This window comes from Sardina pilchardus, chromosome 3 (genome assembly GCF_963854185.1).
Source record: "Sardina pilchardus chromosome 3, fSarPil1.1, whole genome shotgun sequence".
NCBI classification, from domain to species: domain Eukaryota; kingdom Metazoa; phylum Chordata; class Actinopteri; order Clupeiformes; family Clupeidae; genus Sardina; species Sardina pilchardus.
The window spans coordinates 36,846,435-36,863,027 of NC_084996.1; the positions used below are offsets into that span (position 1 = coordinate 36,846,435).

At 46.0% G+C, this 16,593-nt stretch overlaps 2 protein-coding genes across 2 annotated transcripts in view; one reads left to right on the forward strand and one right to left on the reverse strand.

The window, feature by feature from the left end:
* The first annotated feature begins 19 nt into the window (after positions 1–19).
* LOC134077491 (uncharacterized) lies at positions 20–5,930 on the forward strand. Its single transcript, XM_062533133.1, has 4 exons — positions 20–166; positions 1,562–1,918; positions 2,169–2,278; positions 3,137–5,930. The coding sequence occupies exons 1-4, from the start codon at positions 118–120 to the stop codon at positions 3,365–3,367; spliced, it is 747 nt and encodes a 248-aa protein (XP_062389117.1). The 5' UTR covers positions 20–117; the 3' UTR covers positions 3,368–5,930.
* A 5,178-nt stretch (positions 5,931–11,108) lies between these two features.
* Positions 11,109–16,593, reverse strand: part of tnrc6c1 (trinucleotide repeat containing adaptor 6C1) — a 43,469-nt gene continuing 37,984 nt past the window's right edge. The window contains exons 17-24 of the mRNA XM_062533134.1: positions 16,332–16,584; positions 15,562–15,726; positions 14,939–15,124; positions 14,330–14,479; positions 13,069–13,305; positions 12,112–12,182; positions 11,801–11,940; positions 11,109–11,703 (exon numbers count right to left, since the gene is read on the reverse strand). Coding sequence (XP_062389118.1) covers positions 11,316–11,703; positions 11,801–11,940; positions 12,112–12,182; positions 13,069–13,305; positions 14,330–14,479; positions 14,939–15,124; positions 15,562–15,726; positions 16,332–16,584 — 1,590 coding nt within the window. The 3' untranslated portion in view covers positions 11,109–11,315. The remainder of the gene's footprint in view (positions 11,704–11,800; positions 11,941–12,111; positions 12,183–13,068; positions 13,306–14,329; positions 14,480–14,938; positions 15,125–15,561; positions 15,727–16,331; positions 16,585–16,593) is intronic.

Here is a 16,593-nt window from a genome sequence, read left to right on the forward strand (position 1 = left end):
GGGCGTTCATGACTTCAGTGCGACACAATATTCACAAAAGCGAGTATTTTGTCATTTGTTATTACGCAGGTTTTAGGAAGCCGAGTTCATGTTCTTGATCTTTACTTTAACCCCAGCATGAGGATCCTCAGTTCTGTGCTTTGGATATTAGGCATTCAAGCAGTTGGTATGTTGCTTCTCCATAAATAACACTTTATAATTGCTTTATGAAACTCTCCCTTTGTGGGACTTGATTTTTGAAACATAGGATGTCAAACTTTTTAGTGAAACCCTTAGCACAGATCAACAAAATGCTGCCTTTGCTGTGTAATGCAATTTTTTCTAGGTGCTAAAATAATTTTCTTAAGTTTACACATGTAGGGGTAGTACAATTCTCACACTTCATATGGTGGGACTGTTTTTTCACAAGTTACAGTCAGTCTGCTGAAATTCCTGTCTATAAATTACCATTTCAGATGTTACATAGCCTACTTCATGGATGTACATCAGACGAGTCTTTCTTGTAACAATGTAATCTTGGGAATATGTGATCATAATGCCATGAACACAGATGGGCAACTTGGCCATTAGCGGACCTCTGCCTAAGTCGGACTAATGTCCGACGAAAGTTTGTTTATTTGACAGTTTATTGTCAGCATTGTGTTGAAGCAGATGGAAATGAAATTGACAGCAATTTCTTATATTGGATAGCACTTGTCCCAATTCACTCAGGTTGAAAACTGACGTCCATATTACAGTATTGTTATATTATATCAAATTTAAACCACTGGCATGCTATAGTTGGATGGTTATAAGTTATTGACCTTTTAAACTGTTTTTGCACCAGTTTTGCACCACAAACAAAAGGGCTCACTCTTAATTTTCTCTCGAATCTATACAGTTCACAGTTTAGTCATGATTACCCTGTCTGCATTGAAGTGTAACTCCCATCTTGGACCCTTACTTCTCAAAGAGAAACAAAATTGCATTGTACAAATCCTCGAAGAAGGAAAGGTTGTCTTCTCTCCACAAACCAATGACCAATATTTTTTTTGGTCTGTGCTTGAGACCACCCTCTTATGTAAAGGTTATGATTACACTAAAAGCTTTTGCAGCAATAGGCCTGTCTTTGGTGAGTATTTAATTGACAAATGGAGTGCTGTCGGACAGCTGGCTCTGCCTGCAATATTTCCTGAATGATTCAAAGAAATTGCCTTTTATGAACTGAGAAACCGTTTAGTCCAGTTCTAACATAGGAAATGTGTCAGACTCCATATCCTGCCACTGTGCAACCCCACTGCTATATTTGTATCCAGCCGCAGGACTATTATCACTATGCAAACGTTTTGGCAGTTTGCCAAAAATGATCTTAGATCTTCAGAGCGGCGAGGTCGCTGACATTAAACTTTGAAATGTTCAAATGCAATGGTACAAGTGAAGGAATGTTCTCTCTGAGCATTAATAGTGCACATTTAAGCTCCCCACTGCACTTTATCTCAAGAACTTTATCTCAAGTGTTTTGAAAAAGTAAATCCAGCATTTCTAAAGTCAATTTATAACCTAATTAACCTATCCCCCCCAGCGTCCAAGGAAGTGCGGTATATCCAAACAACGGAAGGAGAGTCTGTGAGCATTTACAGTGAGCCAGAACCAGAGGAGAGGAAAGGACAGCTGATTGAGTTTTACCTGGAGCACACGGCCACTCAGCCAAAGAGGCAGGTCCTCTTCCTGTCGGAGAACGGTGCAAAGGAAAGTCCATCTTACACTGGCCGTGTCCAGACAAGTGAAAACGTCGCATCTTTGCCAATAAACGTGAACATCTCCCAGTTGCGCCGCACTGACACTGGCCTGTACACAAGCAGGTTTATTTACAAAGACTCCTTATCCAATCAGGACGTCCAGGGCAGCACTCAGCTCTTTCTTCATGTTAAAGGAGCAGGTGGGTTTGATCTTAAGCCTTTTCCTCCATGCTCTTCTATCTACAGTATGTGTTGATACAGTGTCTTGAATGAATCTTATGAATTTTAAAACGTTTGATCCTAAATGTGCTCTGGTTCTACCAGAAGCATTGTAAACTTCTATTTGATTTTTTAACATTTTGATTGGAAGATCTGATGCAGAATATTCAACAAGTCACTGAGATGGAGGTGACCGTGTCGGTTCATAAAGTGATCACTACTGTTTTTCAGAAGAAGATGGCCCTTGCCAGTGCAGTCGCTACACATCTCTGCTGTATGCCATCTCTGCAGCAGTAGCTCTGCTCTCTCTTCTGCTCACTGGCTTCTGCCTGATGCAACATGTAAGTATGCTCTGGTCTCCTCACCTACTCCTCAGTCTGCAGCCCCATACCAGATCCAAAACTAGACAGGATTGGGTTGGATTGGGGATTCAGTTCCCCTCAAAAGAGGCTTTGTCTTTGTGCAAAGTAAAATGTCCATAAATAACGTGAAGTGAACATTTAATAACACTGACTCATGTCAACTCGGGAGGAATGTTGAATATAAGTGAAGCATACAGGTCTCTGATCTGAGATTGTGGCCCACTTGCAGAAACATAGCCTAGATAAATTTGTTGGCTCACCGAAAGGATTAAGATGTTGCGGTTCAGATACTGTCATATTAGGACCAGTTTCTTCAAGCTGACTGTTGTGTATAGGGTTCTCATCAGTGTGCTTAGTAATCACACTCTATAAAGTGATGTCTTCATGTGTGTGACGCATTTTGCCGACAGTGTATGCACACGGTGGCCATAACGAAGTCAGACACAAAAAGTGGGCAGTGAGTCAGAGGCCGAAGTATAATTTAACATCTGTTGATTCAATTTCACTTCACTGGAGAGGTCTCACCCATCTCTGGGTCCTCACCTTGACAGAGCTTCCCGCAAATATATTGCCACCGAACTCGGGGCCCCACATCTTTGCTCAGGGACCACACAATTTTGTGTCAATTTCAACAGCAATTGTGTGGCTGGGTGAAAGGTGGAAGACAGATTTCAGATTGTGAAAGATAGATTGTGTGTTGAAATTGACACAAAATGTGTTGTCCCTGAGGACACTCAGCAGATGACATCACTTTAACATACATTATGTATAATATGTATATTTTGTTTCTCAATTACTTCCAGACTTATTATGCACTTTATCTCCTTTTGGGTTTAGAGCAAACAGAGGCCAAGTTCAAAGCCCTCACCACCAATGAATGACATTTATGAGGTGATGTCCATTGGACAGCAGGGGAATCTTGTGACCCAGAATGGCCAACAGATGGCTACCCAGCAGGAGGACATGAACATATATGCCACGCCTAACCTGATGCCTGTGCAGGAGAATCAGTATGCAAGTCCTCAGACTTTAAGGCCCAGCCTTCAAACTCAAACGTCTGTTCTGTGACAACTCTCAGATCATTTGAGGACAGATTCTAAGAGTTCTTGATGAATACTGGACAGGACAGTTTAATCAAGCAGTGTAATCGCTGATGTGGGCATGTTAAGATGCAATGCATGTTGCAGTATCCCTCAATACGTTGAACTTCCGATGAAAGGTGGTGGAATAGATGGCCCATACGGCTTTCCAATTTTATTGCTGGTGGGAGATTCTGTAGCCTATGTTAAAACAATGTGAAGCATCACCTTTAGAATACCATGTTTTGTATGACTGTGGAGACAATGTTATCTGATCTTGGTGAAACTTCAGCTAATTAATTTGCTGTGTATGTAGGCCTACTGTAAGTATGGTAGGCTGCTGGTTATGTGTATAAGTTAAACACCTTTACTTTAACCTATTAGCGACTGTTGTGCAGAAAACAGCATACACACAATACTTGTTCTATAATACATTGTATTATATGATAGTTTGTATAGCTTATGAGTCTTGAAGAACACAACTTTTGGCCAAGAAAAAATGCAATTTATTAACTGTTTGTAATAAGCTCGATAGTTCAAGAAAACATTTTTTTCTGCTGCATGTCATCAACAATCACATTCTAGGAGGACAGAGAGAAAGGAAAAAAATCCAAACGATTCAAAGCCACTGACTCATTCTCTGAAAATCTCAGTACAGACATTTTCCTTGACATTGTAAAACAAAAAAAAGGCAAAAATGCCACCCCATTTTGCCCAAAACCCCACCCATGATTCCTGTCGGAGAAAAAGTACACCCTTAAAACTCATCTTTTTTTCTTAAACGGGCTACATTAAAAACCCACAGTGTTCTGCTCCAATGAGATGTTCATTGGTTTAGGAATACATAGCATGGCAATGAAAGATAAAAGTGGGGAGAAGGGGGTATACTCGAAAGGACTTCTTTTGGGTTGGGGAGAGGATCCAGAGGTGAAGTGCAACACCCTAATAAGGAAAGCCCAGGTGCTCTCCCACGCCCCCAACAACTTGTGCATAGATCATGATCCTTTAAAACCAGCATCTCAGTCCTTCCTTATCAAACAATTAGTCCATGTTGATGCAGACACCCTTCAGTGAAAGTCCTCTCCTTAGTCGTTTCATACCCGCCATGACAGGGAGATTATGGGAGAAGAGACAAACATTATAATGCACAAAACTCCTGATTTCTGACAGGAAGGGACCTCATATGAAAATACAAGAGATTGCAAACATCCAGCAAACTTGTGTGTCTATTTTGCCGTCCATTTCACTATCAAAAATCCTTGATCATTTTTGTTTAAAATGTAAAGCATTTTTTTCATATAATAGATATCTTAGATATATATAAAGCACTCATCTTTTTCTTTTAGAGTTCATTATTTGGTAAATATGTACTGTATCTGCTACGGATTTATCAGAGACAATGAACTTTATCTGCTGCTGCTTCTGAAATTCATAACCCTCAGTGCTTACAATTTTTGTCATCCTTTTTGTTTGTTCTCAAAAAAGGAACATTAAAATGTCATGGAGGTGGTGCTCGAGAGCCCTAGCCATCCTGAGATGTTGTCCACTTTTTTTTTCTTCTTCTGAGTGTGCAAGATGGTAGAGCAACAATGCCTTTGTTTGACAAGGAACAAAAACAAACATTTCCATACACAGACATGAACAGGCTCTGTCAGTCAGAACAAAATAACAACATAAAACTTTATACATGAAATACAGACACAACACTGATCAGTCCCAGAGCTTGGAAATTAGCAAAATAATCTTCATATCATTACATGTTTCATATTTTCATCTTATCCATTTCACTATTGAAAGTTTGTTTTCAACCTGACAATTCCATTTGTAAAATTCTTTTCATCTAACTTCAGCAACAAACAAAATGCTTGTAAACGCATTGTGGATGGCCTGACAAAGAGAGAAAATGGGGGAGTGGGGCATAACAAATACTTGAGTGGACAACAGAAAAGATAAAATGGAAAGAACCATCAGAAAATAAAGCTAGAAAACACACTACAAAAGGTAGGCACCTCTGAAATGAGTCCTGCAGTCACCTCCAGTTGACCTCCTGTCCTTTTCTGGCATAGAGAGGACAAGCTCTACTTCTGTATGTCTATCTATGGCCACAGTTCAAGAGTCTTTTTTTAAACAGCTTTTTATCATTTTATACTTTTTTTGTGTTTTAAAATTTTTTTCTTTTAATAATTGGGAGGAAAAAAAACTGGTGCAATACTCATTATCTGCTGACCTTAAAAATGTTTTCTTACATTATTCCACAATAAAAGCCACTAAAAGGTAGATATAACATAGTACATATTTAATAATAACAAAGAGAAAAACACACTTGTTTTTTTGTATCTTGTGAAGACCTCGAGTAAACATTTACACGTGAATTGTCACCGCCTCCCCTCAGTTTGTTTGTCATTTCGTGGTGTACAATTAGCTGAACGAGGGTCAGCCGACACAGTCAGTGCAACGCTAGAAGCTAATAACAACAACATTATACATCAGAATATAGAGGATTTTGTTTTTCATGAGCGCAAAAAAATGAAGAAAAACCTAAAAACTATGAGACACTGGATAAAAAAATAAAATAAGCGGGTAATCCGCTGTAAATCGCAAGCACGCTTTCTTGTCCGAACCAACCCTCTCTTGGCATACATATGCATACTATCACGTTCACCTAGCGTACAGTACACACAACCTTGTGCAAACACTCACATTAAACAGATGTCATTTTGCCACTTTTTTCATAAAAAAAGTTTTAGTTTTTTTTTACTTATTTTGAACCAATATCAAAAAACTTGGAAGTGTATGAATGAGACAAAATTATTACAAAAAAGATTTCACATTTAATTATTGGCGCTTTCTTTTTCATTCAAGTATTGGTTTTATTTTCAATATCTTGTGTCATATTGATATGTTTGAGGTCTTTTGACTTCTTTTTGGGAAATGGAGAGTGGGACAAACGAGTTTGAGAATGGGTGATTAAAACAGGGGCCTAAGGAAGAAGATTCATGTAAGAAGAACAACCTTGTTTTCCATTCTCACATAAATGTAAGATATTTATGTATATATAAGCCAGTGTGTGCATATTGTCCCTTAGCCCCTGCGGAGGTAGAGGCTCACATCCTCTGCTCCATGAGAAGGACTGGCCTCCCTCCACCCCCCTGTCCCACATATGATTGAGAAGCAGGCGTTCCTCCAGTTACTGGAGTCTGTGCCACTGAAAATAGAAGAAGGGGGTGGCCCAAAAGGGAGTCTACGATCCCATGCACACAATGGGAGCTGGTGTGCCACTTGTGGTAGGCTAGCTGCAGAGAGAGAGAGGAAGAGAAAGAGGATGCTGCCTCTCAGTGCTGGTGCAGCAGTTCAGAATCCTGGGTGCCTCTGAAATATTGCCCCGATCCCACCCCATTCCCTCGCAACCACAAAAACTTCTCATGAACCGTCTTGCGGCCTCATGTCCCGTCTAGAATCAAGGCAGTTTCAGAGAACAGGCAATAGTGATTGTTGCTAATGTCACTCATGAATTAATATCATCTGGGGAAAAAAAACAAAAACAATTTGCTTCCTTCTCGTTAAGACTTGGTAACGACTGAGATGTGTCCCTGTTCTCCTGATCCATGGAAATGTAACATTGTGTAACACGTTGGACCACCATCGAACCTTCTGTGCTAGTTGATCTGTGGGGGGATGATGAAGGCCCTTTGGAGAAAACCACTTCAGCTACTGCTGAAACGTACACATGCTAAAGGACTCAATATACAGACGCAATAGTAGACATAAAAAGTGCCAACATAAAAAGAGAGAGAGAGAGAAAAAAAAATAAACTCCTTTTTTGGTTTAAAGAAAGATGTACCCGATGTGACCATCAACAGTGCACCTCAGCATTCTGGAATCCCTGTTTCGTTGGGTTGGTCCCAGGGACAGAGTTCTTGATAACTGGGACCAAACGTTACTTGTCTCTGGGTAGCCCATAACCTGCCACCCCAACACCCTTCCTCTCCTCCATTCCCCCTTTAGGGGCCCCTACTCTCTCTGGCTCTGCCACAGTTCTCTACAGACCTTGAGAAGGCGAAAAGGTTCTGATATCTTTCCTGCCTTGTTCTTGCGCTGCTGGGTGTCTAGTTTCCGCAGCAACCGTTTCCATCCCAGGGTCAACTGATTGCGTTGTGGCTTTCAGAACGTACTGTGTCAGTAAAAAACACAGGAAGCTACACCTAAAACGATCTTCTTCTCCACCGAGTCTGTCAGTGTTTGGCGGGGGATGGGGTTTGACACTATAAGCTAACCAGCTCATGTCATTCACCTCAAATGACTCATTGTGTATTTAGAGGTGCAAGACTGGGACTGAGGACATCTGTGCATTAAGAAAAGAGCTACTTGCTTGGCTTCTCGGCTGATCACTTCGAATAGGATGAGGATGGCTTGAATATAGAACATTCACCTCTTGGTCTTTGCATAGAAGTACGAGCTGCAGGTGTGCGAATGAGGCGCGCTTCACTTTCGCGATATGAGAAAAGCACTGGCGGTTGGTCGCGGTTGAAGTAGCGAGTGGATGACTGGCAGCAATGAGCCACATCTGCCTTTTTGACAGAAGCACCTGTACGGGGGTGTGGTATACACGAGCACCGCAGAAGGAGAGGAGAGGGTGTGACAGGCCAAGGGCCACCCAGCATAACCACTACGATCAGTCACCTTTCAAAAACAGCAAAACAAAAACAAACTAGTCAACAACAACGAAAAACCTTCGACATTTTGCCAGGGTTTGTTCCTAGAACCTCTGTCCATCAGTGAAGAGAGAAAACAAAATGTATCGAGACGACGTTCAAATATGTAGTATTGATTTAGTGGACAACCACCACGGGTTGCGCAGTACTGCGGTTGCGCCTCTCCCATAAGTGTTTGTGTGTGTGTGTGTTTGTGTGTGTGGACACAGCGAGAAGCCAGGGAGAGAGGCTGGTGAGCAGCTACTTTGAAGACCACTGCATGGACAAAGCACGCGTACACAATCTGTCCAACACACAAAAGATACCGACAAGGAAATAGAGACTGATTTTCAAAACTCCATCACAAGAATAACCGCAACCTTGACCCACAGAAAAAAAAAAAACGATGGAAAAAAAACCCCACTGGCGATTATCCAAAGAACAGACAACTGAAGACAAAAAAATAAAAAACACAAACAAAACACGCCAGATCTGTCCACCTCCAGCTAAAGTGATCTTTGCATGAGAGGAACGAGTAAATGTACGAGTCAAGTCTTTGAGCTGAGGTCGAGTGCTGGCACAGTAGTACCTGATTGGCCAGTTCTTAGAGAGCTGCTCTCTGCCAGGCATGAGGACTGACCACAGCCAGGGTGGCGTGGAGGGCAAGGGGGAGGGGGGGGGGGGGGGGGGGCGCGCAAAGGTCCAGACTGGATGGCTGTCGGAGGGTGTGCTAGGTGGGTGAGGGCAGGAGCTGGCAGAGAGCAGAGTGGCAGAGTCACCGCGTGGCAGGGTCCGCGGGCTCCACAGCAGATAGGCACTCGATGGCCACTCTTGTCATACAGGCTTGGCTGAGAGCCCACTGTCAGGGGGGCCCCAATGGGTGCTGGGACTTCGCCCGGCTGGCACCAGTACGCCGAAACACGTCCTCCTTAGGAAAGGCTTTCAGAGCATTCCAACAGTGATATTTGTATTTGTTTTTTAAACTTTGATAAGTTTGAAAGACCAAAACGACTCAAAGTAAATCACATGTCTGAACATCACTCATGTTTTTTTTTTTTTAGTCTTCCCTTCATTTTGCTAGTTTTTTATTTTTTTTTTATCTAAAACCCAACCCTCATGGTCTGAGACTAAGATGGGAATAAAAAGCAAAAATAGAAAAAGGGAGTTTTTCCAAACCCTTTTTTTTTTAGAAGTCATAGAACAGCCTCAAAGAGGATGTGGAGATGCAGTGTCGATTGCTTTTTAAGAAGTTAATTCCTTTTCTCAGTCTGCCTCTCCACTCCACTGATTCAGTTGGCATTGACGGTAGAGCTTGGCTCTTGACACTATAAGTGCTATAGGTACATCCTCCTTCCCCTCCACCTGTCTCTTGTTAGCGGACATTTTGTTTTGTACCTGGTATGCCTACACAAAGTAGAAATAAGCGTGATTGGAATATTGATGAAAATGGCAAAAAAAAAGGGGGTGTTCCTCCTGCCTTATTTGGTATGAAGCCTTCAGGGGCCTGTATGAAGTCTATGCTGGGGGACAATGGCTGGTTGGAGGTGGGAGGGATTAAGGGCGTCAGGGTGGCTGAAGTGCTTTGTTCATTTCCATCCACCAGAATCAGGAACCAGAGGAGTTGGCCTTTAGGGTTCAGAAGGACTAGGCTTAGGTAGGGTTGGGCTGAGTTGGGTTGATGGTTGCCGTGCTGGTCCTGGTTCGCTCAGAGATGGACTGGCATTAGCGGTGTTTGGTTGGCGCGTGGACGGACGGAGGAGGCTGTGGTTGGGCCCAAGGAATGGCGGTCTCCCAGAGACACGCTCCAGTCATCCTTTTGAAGTCGACAGGTTGGCAGGAATAGAACCAACTGAACCAGAGTTGTTTGCAGTAGTCCACTTCATCGATAACACAAAACAAAACAAAACAAACAAACAAAAAGATACCAAAAAAAAAAGCTGTGCAGCATCAGAGAAATCAAAGTGTTCCTGAAAGTAACATAGAGCAGTGGTTGATCATGATATTGGTCACACATACACACCCTCCACACACATACAGACACAAAATACATGTCCTTGGCCCCAGAACACCTGCTCAGGCCCACTGCCAGCCTGCTGTGATAAGGAGTGACCTGCAGGAGGCCGAGGGATCAGGGTAGAGGGCTGTGGGCGTCCCATCCGAGGCCCGAGGTCAGGTCAAGGAGAGGGGAAGGGGTGGGGGGGTGGGGGGGTGTCCCCTTACCCCCATCGATAGAGATCTGGCCCATCTCCGCTAGCGTCACATTCCCCTCGTCCGACACCCTCCCACCCCCAGCTCTGGCTCAGACACAAGGCTGTGCAATACTTCACCGGCAACATCCACTGAGGAGGGGCGTCGATCGGGCGGGGGGTTCGGGGCGGTGGACACCAGGGAGCAGTTAAGGCTAGTTTAAGTGCTGCGAGTGCGACGGAACCGCCAGAACCAGCGGGGACAGGTCCGAGAAGGTGCTGAATCTGGTTCTGCGGCTAGGATGGGCTTGGAATGATGTCTTACGAAGGTGGTCAGAGCCAAAGAGGGTGACTCAGATAGGGCCTTGAGGAAGTTAGGGGTGGGGGACTTCTGGTTTCATTTTTTTTCATCAAAATGGCAGCTTGTCTCACCAGTTGTAGTCAAAAATACACATGAAATCACACACACAAGCACATACACACCCACAACCCCAGTACTCAGAAGAGTTTCAGTCTGTTAAAACATTCTCCTTTCCTGTTGTGTCTGCAACCGGTGTCTCTTCTCAGTCAAAGTTCTCGTAGGAACACTGACCAAAAACATACCAAAGTAAAAGTCACAAAAAAAAAAAGAAAATCCCAAACAGGAATCCACCGAAATGACAAAACAAGAACTGAAGAATGGACAGAAGTCAAAAGAAGTAGAATGAATGTCAGCAGCCTCTACGACATGTATTGCCTCTGCCTCCTGTCTCTTATCTTACAGTTCCATTGACGCTGATTATCACCACAACATTTGCTTGGTTTTTTGCTCCTGTAAGTGAATGTATGTTTGTTTGTCTGTCTGTCGGTCATGTTCTTTTTTTTTTTTTTTTTCGTTTGCAACTTTAAAATACTCCTCCACAACCGGTAATCCCAGAGGGCAGTGGGGTGGTGTGGGCAGGGTATGGAAGGACTGGGTGGGGCGGGATGGAGGATGGAGGATGGAGGATTGTGGGTGAGGGAGGGGGCAGGCAGCCTTAGGTACTTGTCCATTCGTCTGTCTATCCATTCGCCCCTCCCTCTACATGGACTCTCCACTCAGCAGGTCTCCAGGAAGCAGCGTGTTGATTGGGGTGGGGCTGCCCACCACCCTCCCGTCCTCTCCCCCAGGGGGCCCCCACAGGCTGGAGTACTGCGGCACGGCCCCCCACAGCAATTCGCCCCCCGCCTTCCCAGGAGCCCCTCCACCTCCTCCGATGTTGGCTCCCAGGCCGCCGCCGCCGCCGCTGCTCCAGTGGGCCATGGGATTGTGGGAGGAGCCGGCCACGCCCATGCGCGTCTGATTGGCTGAGGGCTGGTTGGCCTGCCAGCTGGTGGTGGGGGTGAGCGCCTGGCCCTGTGCAAAGAAGCGGTTCACCTCCTCCTCGCTGGCAAACTCCGCCAGGATAGTGGTGTTCCCCAGCACACACCTGCAGGCACAGAGAAACACCATGTATTAAAGACAATATGGCCATGGGTCATTCCTGCATGTGTTGTGTTGTGTTGGGATGTGGGATGGGGACGCACATGTGCAGGGACTTCTGGGCTTTGGCGGCCTCCTCTTTGGAGCTGTAGCGCACCACAGCGTGGCCCTGCGTCAGGTTCAGGTGGAAGGTGATCAGGGGCCCGTGCTGCATGCACAAAGTCCGCAGGGTGGAGCCGTCAATCTGTTTCAGACACAAAAACCAAACACATACACACACACACACACACACACACACACACACACACACAGAAGACAATCACACACACAGAGTCAGGCAAACATAAGTTAAAGGCCGGTCTGGTGTGAATGTGGTGTTGGCGTGTGCTGTGGTGGCCCTGTGGCTTCGTGCTACCTGAGGAGTGAGGTTTCTCAGCACCATCCAGCTGCTCGTCCTGCTGGAGCTGTCAGTGCTCCAGGTGGTACCTGGGAGGGACCAGGGAGGAGAGGAGAGGGGGAGGAGAGGGGGAGGAGAGGGGGAGATGGGGAGGAAAGGGGGAGATGGGGAGGACAGGTTAGGACAGGAGAGGAGGTACAGGGGGAGGAGGAGGAGAAACATTAGTCACACAAACAAAATGGTATAGTGTATGACAAAACAATGATTTCAGTTTGTCAAAACTGCACTGAGTATAGTTATTTTCAAGTAATTCTCAAATAGTTTTAATTCAAACAAGACCTGTAATATATTCTCAGATTAACATATTTGTGAATGCCCAATTTAATTTGAATGAGCAATGTGGAATTCTGTAGGCTTTGAGTTGTCTTGAACACAGCCAGACAGGACTCTGACTTGCATTGTATAGTGCCCTAGCATTGTATTCAATATAGCGCCCACTTGTGGTACAATTTGGAATTACAAGATAGCAAGCCTGGCACTAGCTGATTTGCATGCAACTTCAGTGGGTAATGCTGGAGTGGGTAACAGTGGGTAACAGACCGTAGGCGTTTTTGATATTATGATTAGTTTGACAAAACAATTGTTTTTATTACAGAATAGTTACACTATTACATTCTATTACACTAACCTTACAACACCTTACAAACTACTACAGTGTGTTTACTCTTGCTGCATAGTGTCCAGGAGCTGAAGAAATACTTTATCTCATCTCACATGCACATACATTCAACTCAAATTCATGGCATCAGTGTCAGTCTATGTGGGTGATGAATACATAATTCAATTTGCACAATATCGCTATAACTTAAATACGTTGGACTAACAGCAAAGAACTGGATGTACCCACTTTAAACTGGAACACACCTGTGAGTGTATTTGTGTTCGGCGTAGGGAGAGCAGTACCTCGTGGCGTACCTGAGGAGTACGAGCTGCTCCAGCCGGGGGCCGGGGCCAGGCCCAGGGAGTTGGCGCCCCAGGTGGACGACTGGGCGGGCTTGCTGGGGTTGGTGAGGCCCGGCGGGGGGCGGGTCAGGGCCATGCCGGCGCTGCGTGGGCCCTGCTGCGGAACCTTCCAGAGCTCATGCGACAGCGAGGGCTGCGTGTGGGAGATGGGCCCCGGCGACCAGGTGGACTTCATGTCCGACAGCTTGCCTGCAGGACAACAGGTGAGGGAGGGAGAGAGGGGAGTGGTCAGACACTTGGAGTAGAATCTAACAAGAGTCCAGCTACTGCACACGCACACGCACACACACACACACACACAGGAAGGGCATCATGCCCCTGGGGAATCACCAGAGGGGGAGGGCAGGTGCACCACTACATGTCCTGAAGGAGAACAGGCTACTCAGGCTGGAGCACAAAACACTGGGACACAATCCAGGTGAGTGTCCTGGGGAAGGATAAGAGACCTGCGGTCACTAGGAACTTTTCTGGGGTGGGCTGGGGGGGGGTTGGGCGGTACTTTTAAACGGAGAGCAGGAGGGCGCATCCATTGCCTCTGGGGGGGTAGAGGGCACACGGGGGAACGAGGACAGAAGATCAGGGGCAGAAGGCGAGGGCAGGAGCTGGGGCAGGGGCACCGCTGGGTCGCTGGGTGGACTGGACGTGGTACCTGTGTCGTCCTCCTCGGGCGAGGACAGGGGGAAGGGGCTAGCGTAGGCACTGACAGGCCAGGCGCCCGAGGGAGGCAGGGGGGCCTCGGCCTCAGGGGACACAGGCGAGGAGCCTGCAGTGAGTCCAGGCGTGAGGCAGCCAGGAGAAAAGGTCACGGAAAAACACAGAGAAACAAGTCAAGTAACAGCCGAGTGTGTGGAATTGTGTGTGTGTGTGTGTGTGTGTGTGTGTGAGTGTGTGTAGGTGTGTGTCAGTGGCACTGCCGTCAAAAGGAAAAGGGAAAAAAGACCATATATGAAGAGGGACTGTCTATCTGAGCATATGTGGGGAAAATAGTGCAACTTGGAAATATAGCCAAATAACAAGACTTGCTATGATGCATAGAATGCCTCCATCTTAAACAAAAACACTGTATGTGAACTCCGACAGAGGCTGTGTAAGTTACGACAGTCTTAGCAGTGCTGCTCAAATGAGCCTGATGCTCTCTCTCCCCCTCTCACTCTCTTGGACTCTCTCTCCCCCCTCTCACTCGCCCACTCACTCTCTTGGACTCTTCTCGTACCTCCACTCCGGTCTCGGAGCAGGTAGCGGTTGACATCCTGGATGTTGGTGTTGATGGTTGGTCCGCTGGGAACACTTCCTGGGGTCATGTTAGGGTCGTTCTCGGGGTCAATGTTTTGTAGTCCTTTCCATGGCACTCCAGGGCAGAATTCTAAGAGAGAGTGTAGAATGCGAGGTTTACGGCAGGAAACATCTGCTGGAGAACTAAATTAATGAGCGCCATTGTACAGGGCTGTGTTATTCACCGCTGCCTCCCAGCTAAAACTATTTAACATCTGTCAACTGATTACCGGTCACGCCAGCATAAACATGATCATCACCACAGTGACACAGGATATTATGGTGTACAGTATGTGTGTGTGTGTGTGTGTGTGTGTGTGTGTGTGTGCGTGTGTGTGTGTGTGTGTACTTATGCAGCTGCTGTACATTCTTTTCCGTGAATGAGTGCCTGAATTATGTGACTGCTTGAGTTGAACAGGAGTGTTTGAGCATGGATGTGATATGCACTTAAACCACTTAAACCTTCTAGATACAAACTCATGTCTGTATGCATAACATTACACATGTGTGTGTGTGTGTGTGTGTGTGTGCGTGTGTGTGTCTCTCTCACCAGGAGGCCAGCTGACGCTGGTCCCGTTGGAGATCTTGTCGCTGGCACTCTTGCCCGGTGCCCAGCTCTCGTGTGGCACCAGAGGGCTGGTGGGCGAGTCTGTGCCGGACATCAGGTTATAGGGGCTGTACGAGTCGTCCAGTGAAGGCTTCCCCGGGGGACCCAGACTAGGGGCAGTTATGGCACCTATGGGAGGACACACCCATATTAAACATCTGCTCTTCCATAAGGCATACGGTGTAAGCATACAGAATTAGAATGTGTCAATCAATTCATAACCCTCTTGCTTTGCAAGGGACTGCAACCTAATCTCAAAAGTACCCTGTATTTACCATTTTTATAAAGGTTTACAAGTGCGGCTGCTTAGTCTCTAAAGTAGGGTTCAGACCAAAGATTCCCGACGAGACGAGACGAGCTGAGCTGAGCCTTGACGTTCTAAAACCTTGCAACTGCGACTAGACATGTTGAACAGTTTGCAACTACGTGCAACATTTAATTCACACCACTGCAACTCTGTCTCGTCGCGTTGCGTAAGAAATCTTTGGTGTGAATTGGGCTTTAAGAGGAGGTGGTGGCGGTGGAGGGGGTAAGATGGGAGGGAGCGTGCGTGTGTGCGTGCGTACCGTGCTTGCTGAGGCTGGGGTCCGTGGGTGAGGAGCCGCCCGAGAGCGTTTCCATGGAGTTGGGGTGCGTCCACTGGGACAGCCGGGACTGGGGCTGCGGCGGATCCTTCAGGGACAGTCCTCCCATGTCCATGCAGTCTACATTCATGTTGGGGTTCAGGCCGGCTGCTGGGGGGACGCCCAAAGCACCAGCGTTACTTACTTTACACCACAAGCACTCAACACAGAACCATCATACAGGACTGCAGGGATTAATTGACAATCTGACAATCCCATTTTCTGCCTATTTGACCGTATGCTAATTAGCAGCCAATCTATCATATGAAGGTCTTCAACTCAAATGCTTCTCTTGATATTAGTTTGCTAGTTATATACCTACAAGAAACTGAGCTTGTGTGAACACTGCACATTACGTACACACGTGTATCTGACAAAGAAGTGTATGTAAATTATCACTGTCAACTGCATATGTGTGTGTCAGAATACAAAAAAAAAAAAATGAACCAGGTACTTGCAAAAATAATAAACGAGAAACGGGAGACAGGATAAAGTTCAGGCCAAAGATGTAAAGCTCAGGCCAAGGTCATGCTTTGCTTTGAATAAAAGGAACTTCTTTGAGCTGAAGAGTCCAGAGATTCTCCTTTGTGAGCACTCTCTCCTCTCGGCCAGAGTTGTTAATAAAAACGATACTACGTGTTGTGGTTCTTGTGTCTTACTGTCTGGAAGATTTTCCTAACAATATCAGACAGGATTGATTATGGCGCGCTTACAGAGTGTGTAAGGGCTGTAGGAGTTGGCAGAAGACTGGGTCTCTTTGGTCTGCAGGTCGGAGAGGCCTGGAGCCTGGGGCTGGCCTGGGAAGTTATCCAGGGCTGATTTGCCGGCGCCGGGGTGCAGGCCGGGGTGTGTGGGGGGCTGCGGTGGAGGAGGCTGCTGCTGCTGCTGCTTCATGAGCAGAGCCTGGGCCAGCTGCCTCTGGTGCTGCTGAATCTGCTGCTGCATGTTGTTGATTGTACGTGCAACCTGTAGAGA

Excerpts from the sequence above, each read along its gene's own strand:
- LOC134077491 (XM_062533133.1), top strand. The coding sequence starts at position 118 with ATGAGGATCCTCAGTTCTGTGCTTTGGATATTAGGCATTCAAGCAGTT. Across the intron at positions 167-1,561 it reads ATTAGGCATTCAAGCAGTTG|CGTCCAAGGAAGTGCGGTAT; the intron begins GTATGTTGCTTC and ends TATCCCCCCCAG. Across the intron at positions 2,279-3,136 it reads GCTTCTGCCTGATGCAACAT|AGCAAACAGAGGCCAAGTTC; the intron begins GTAAGTATGCTC and ends TTTTGGGTTTAG.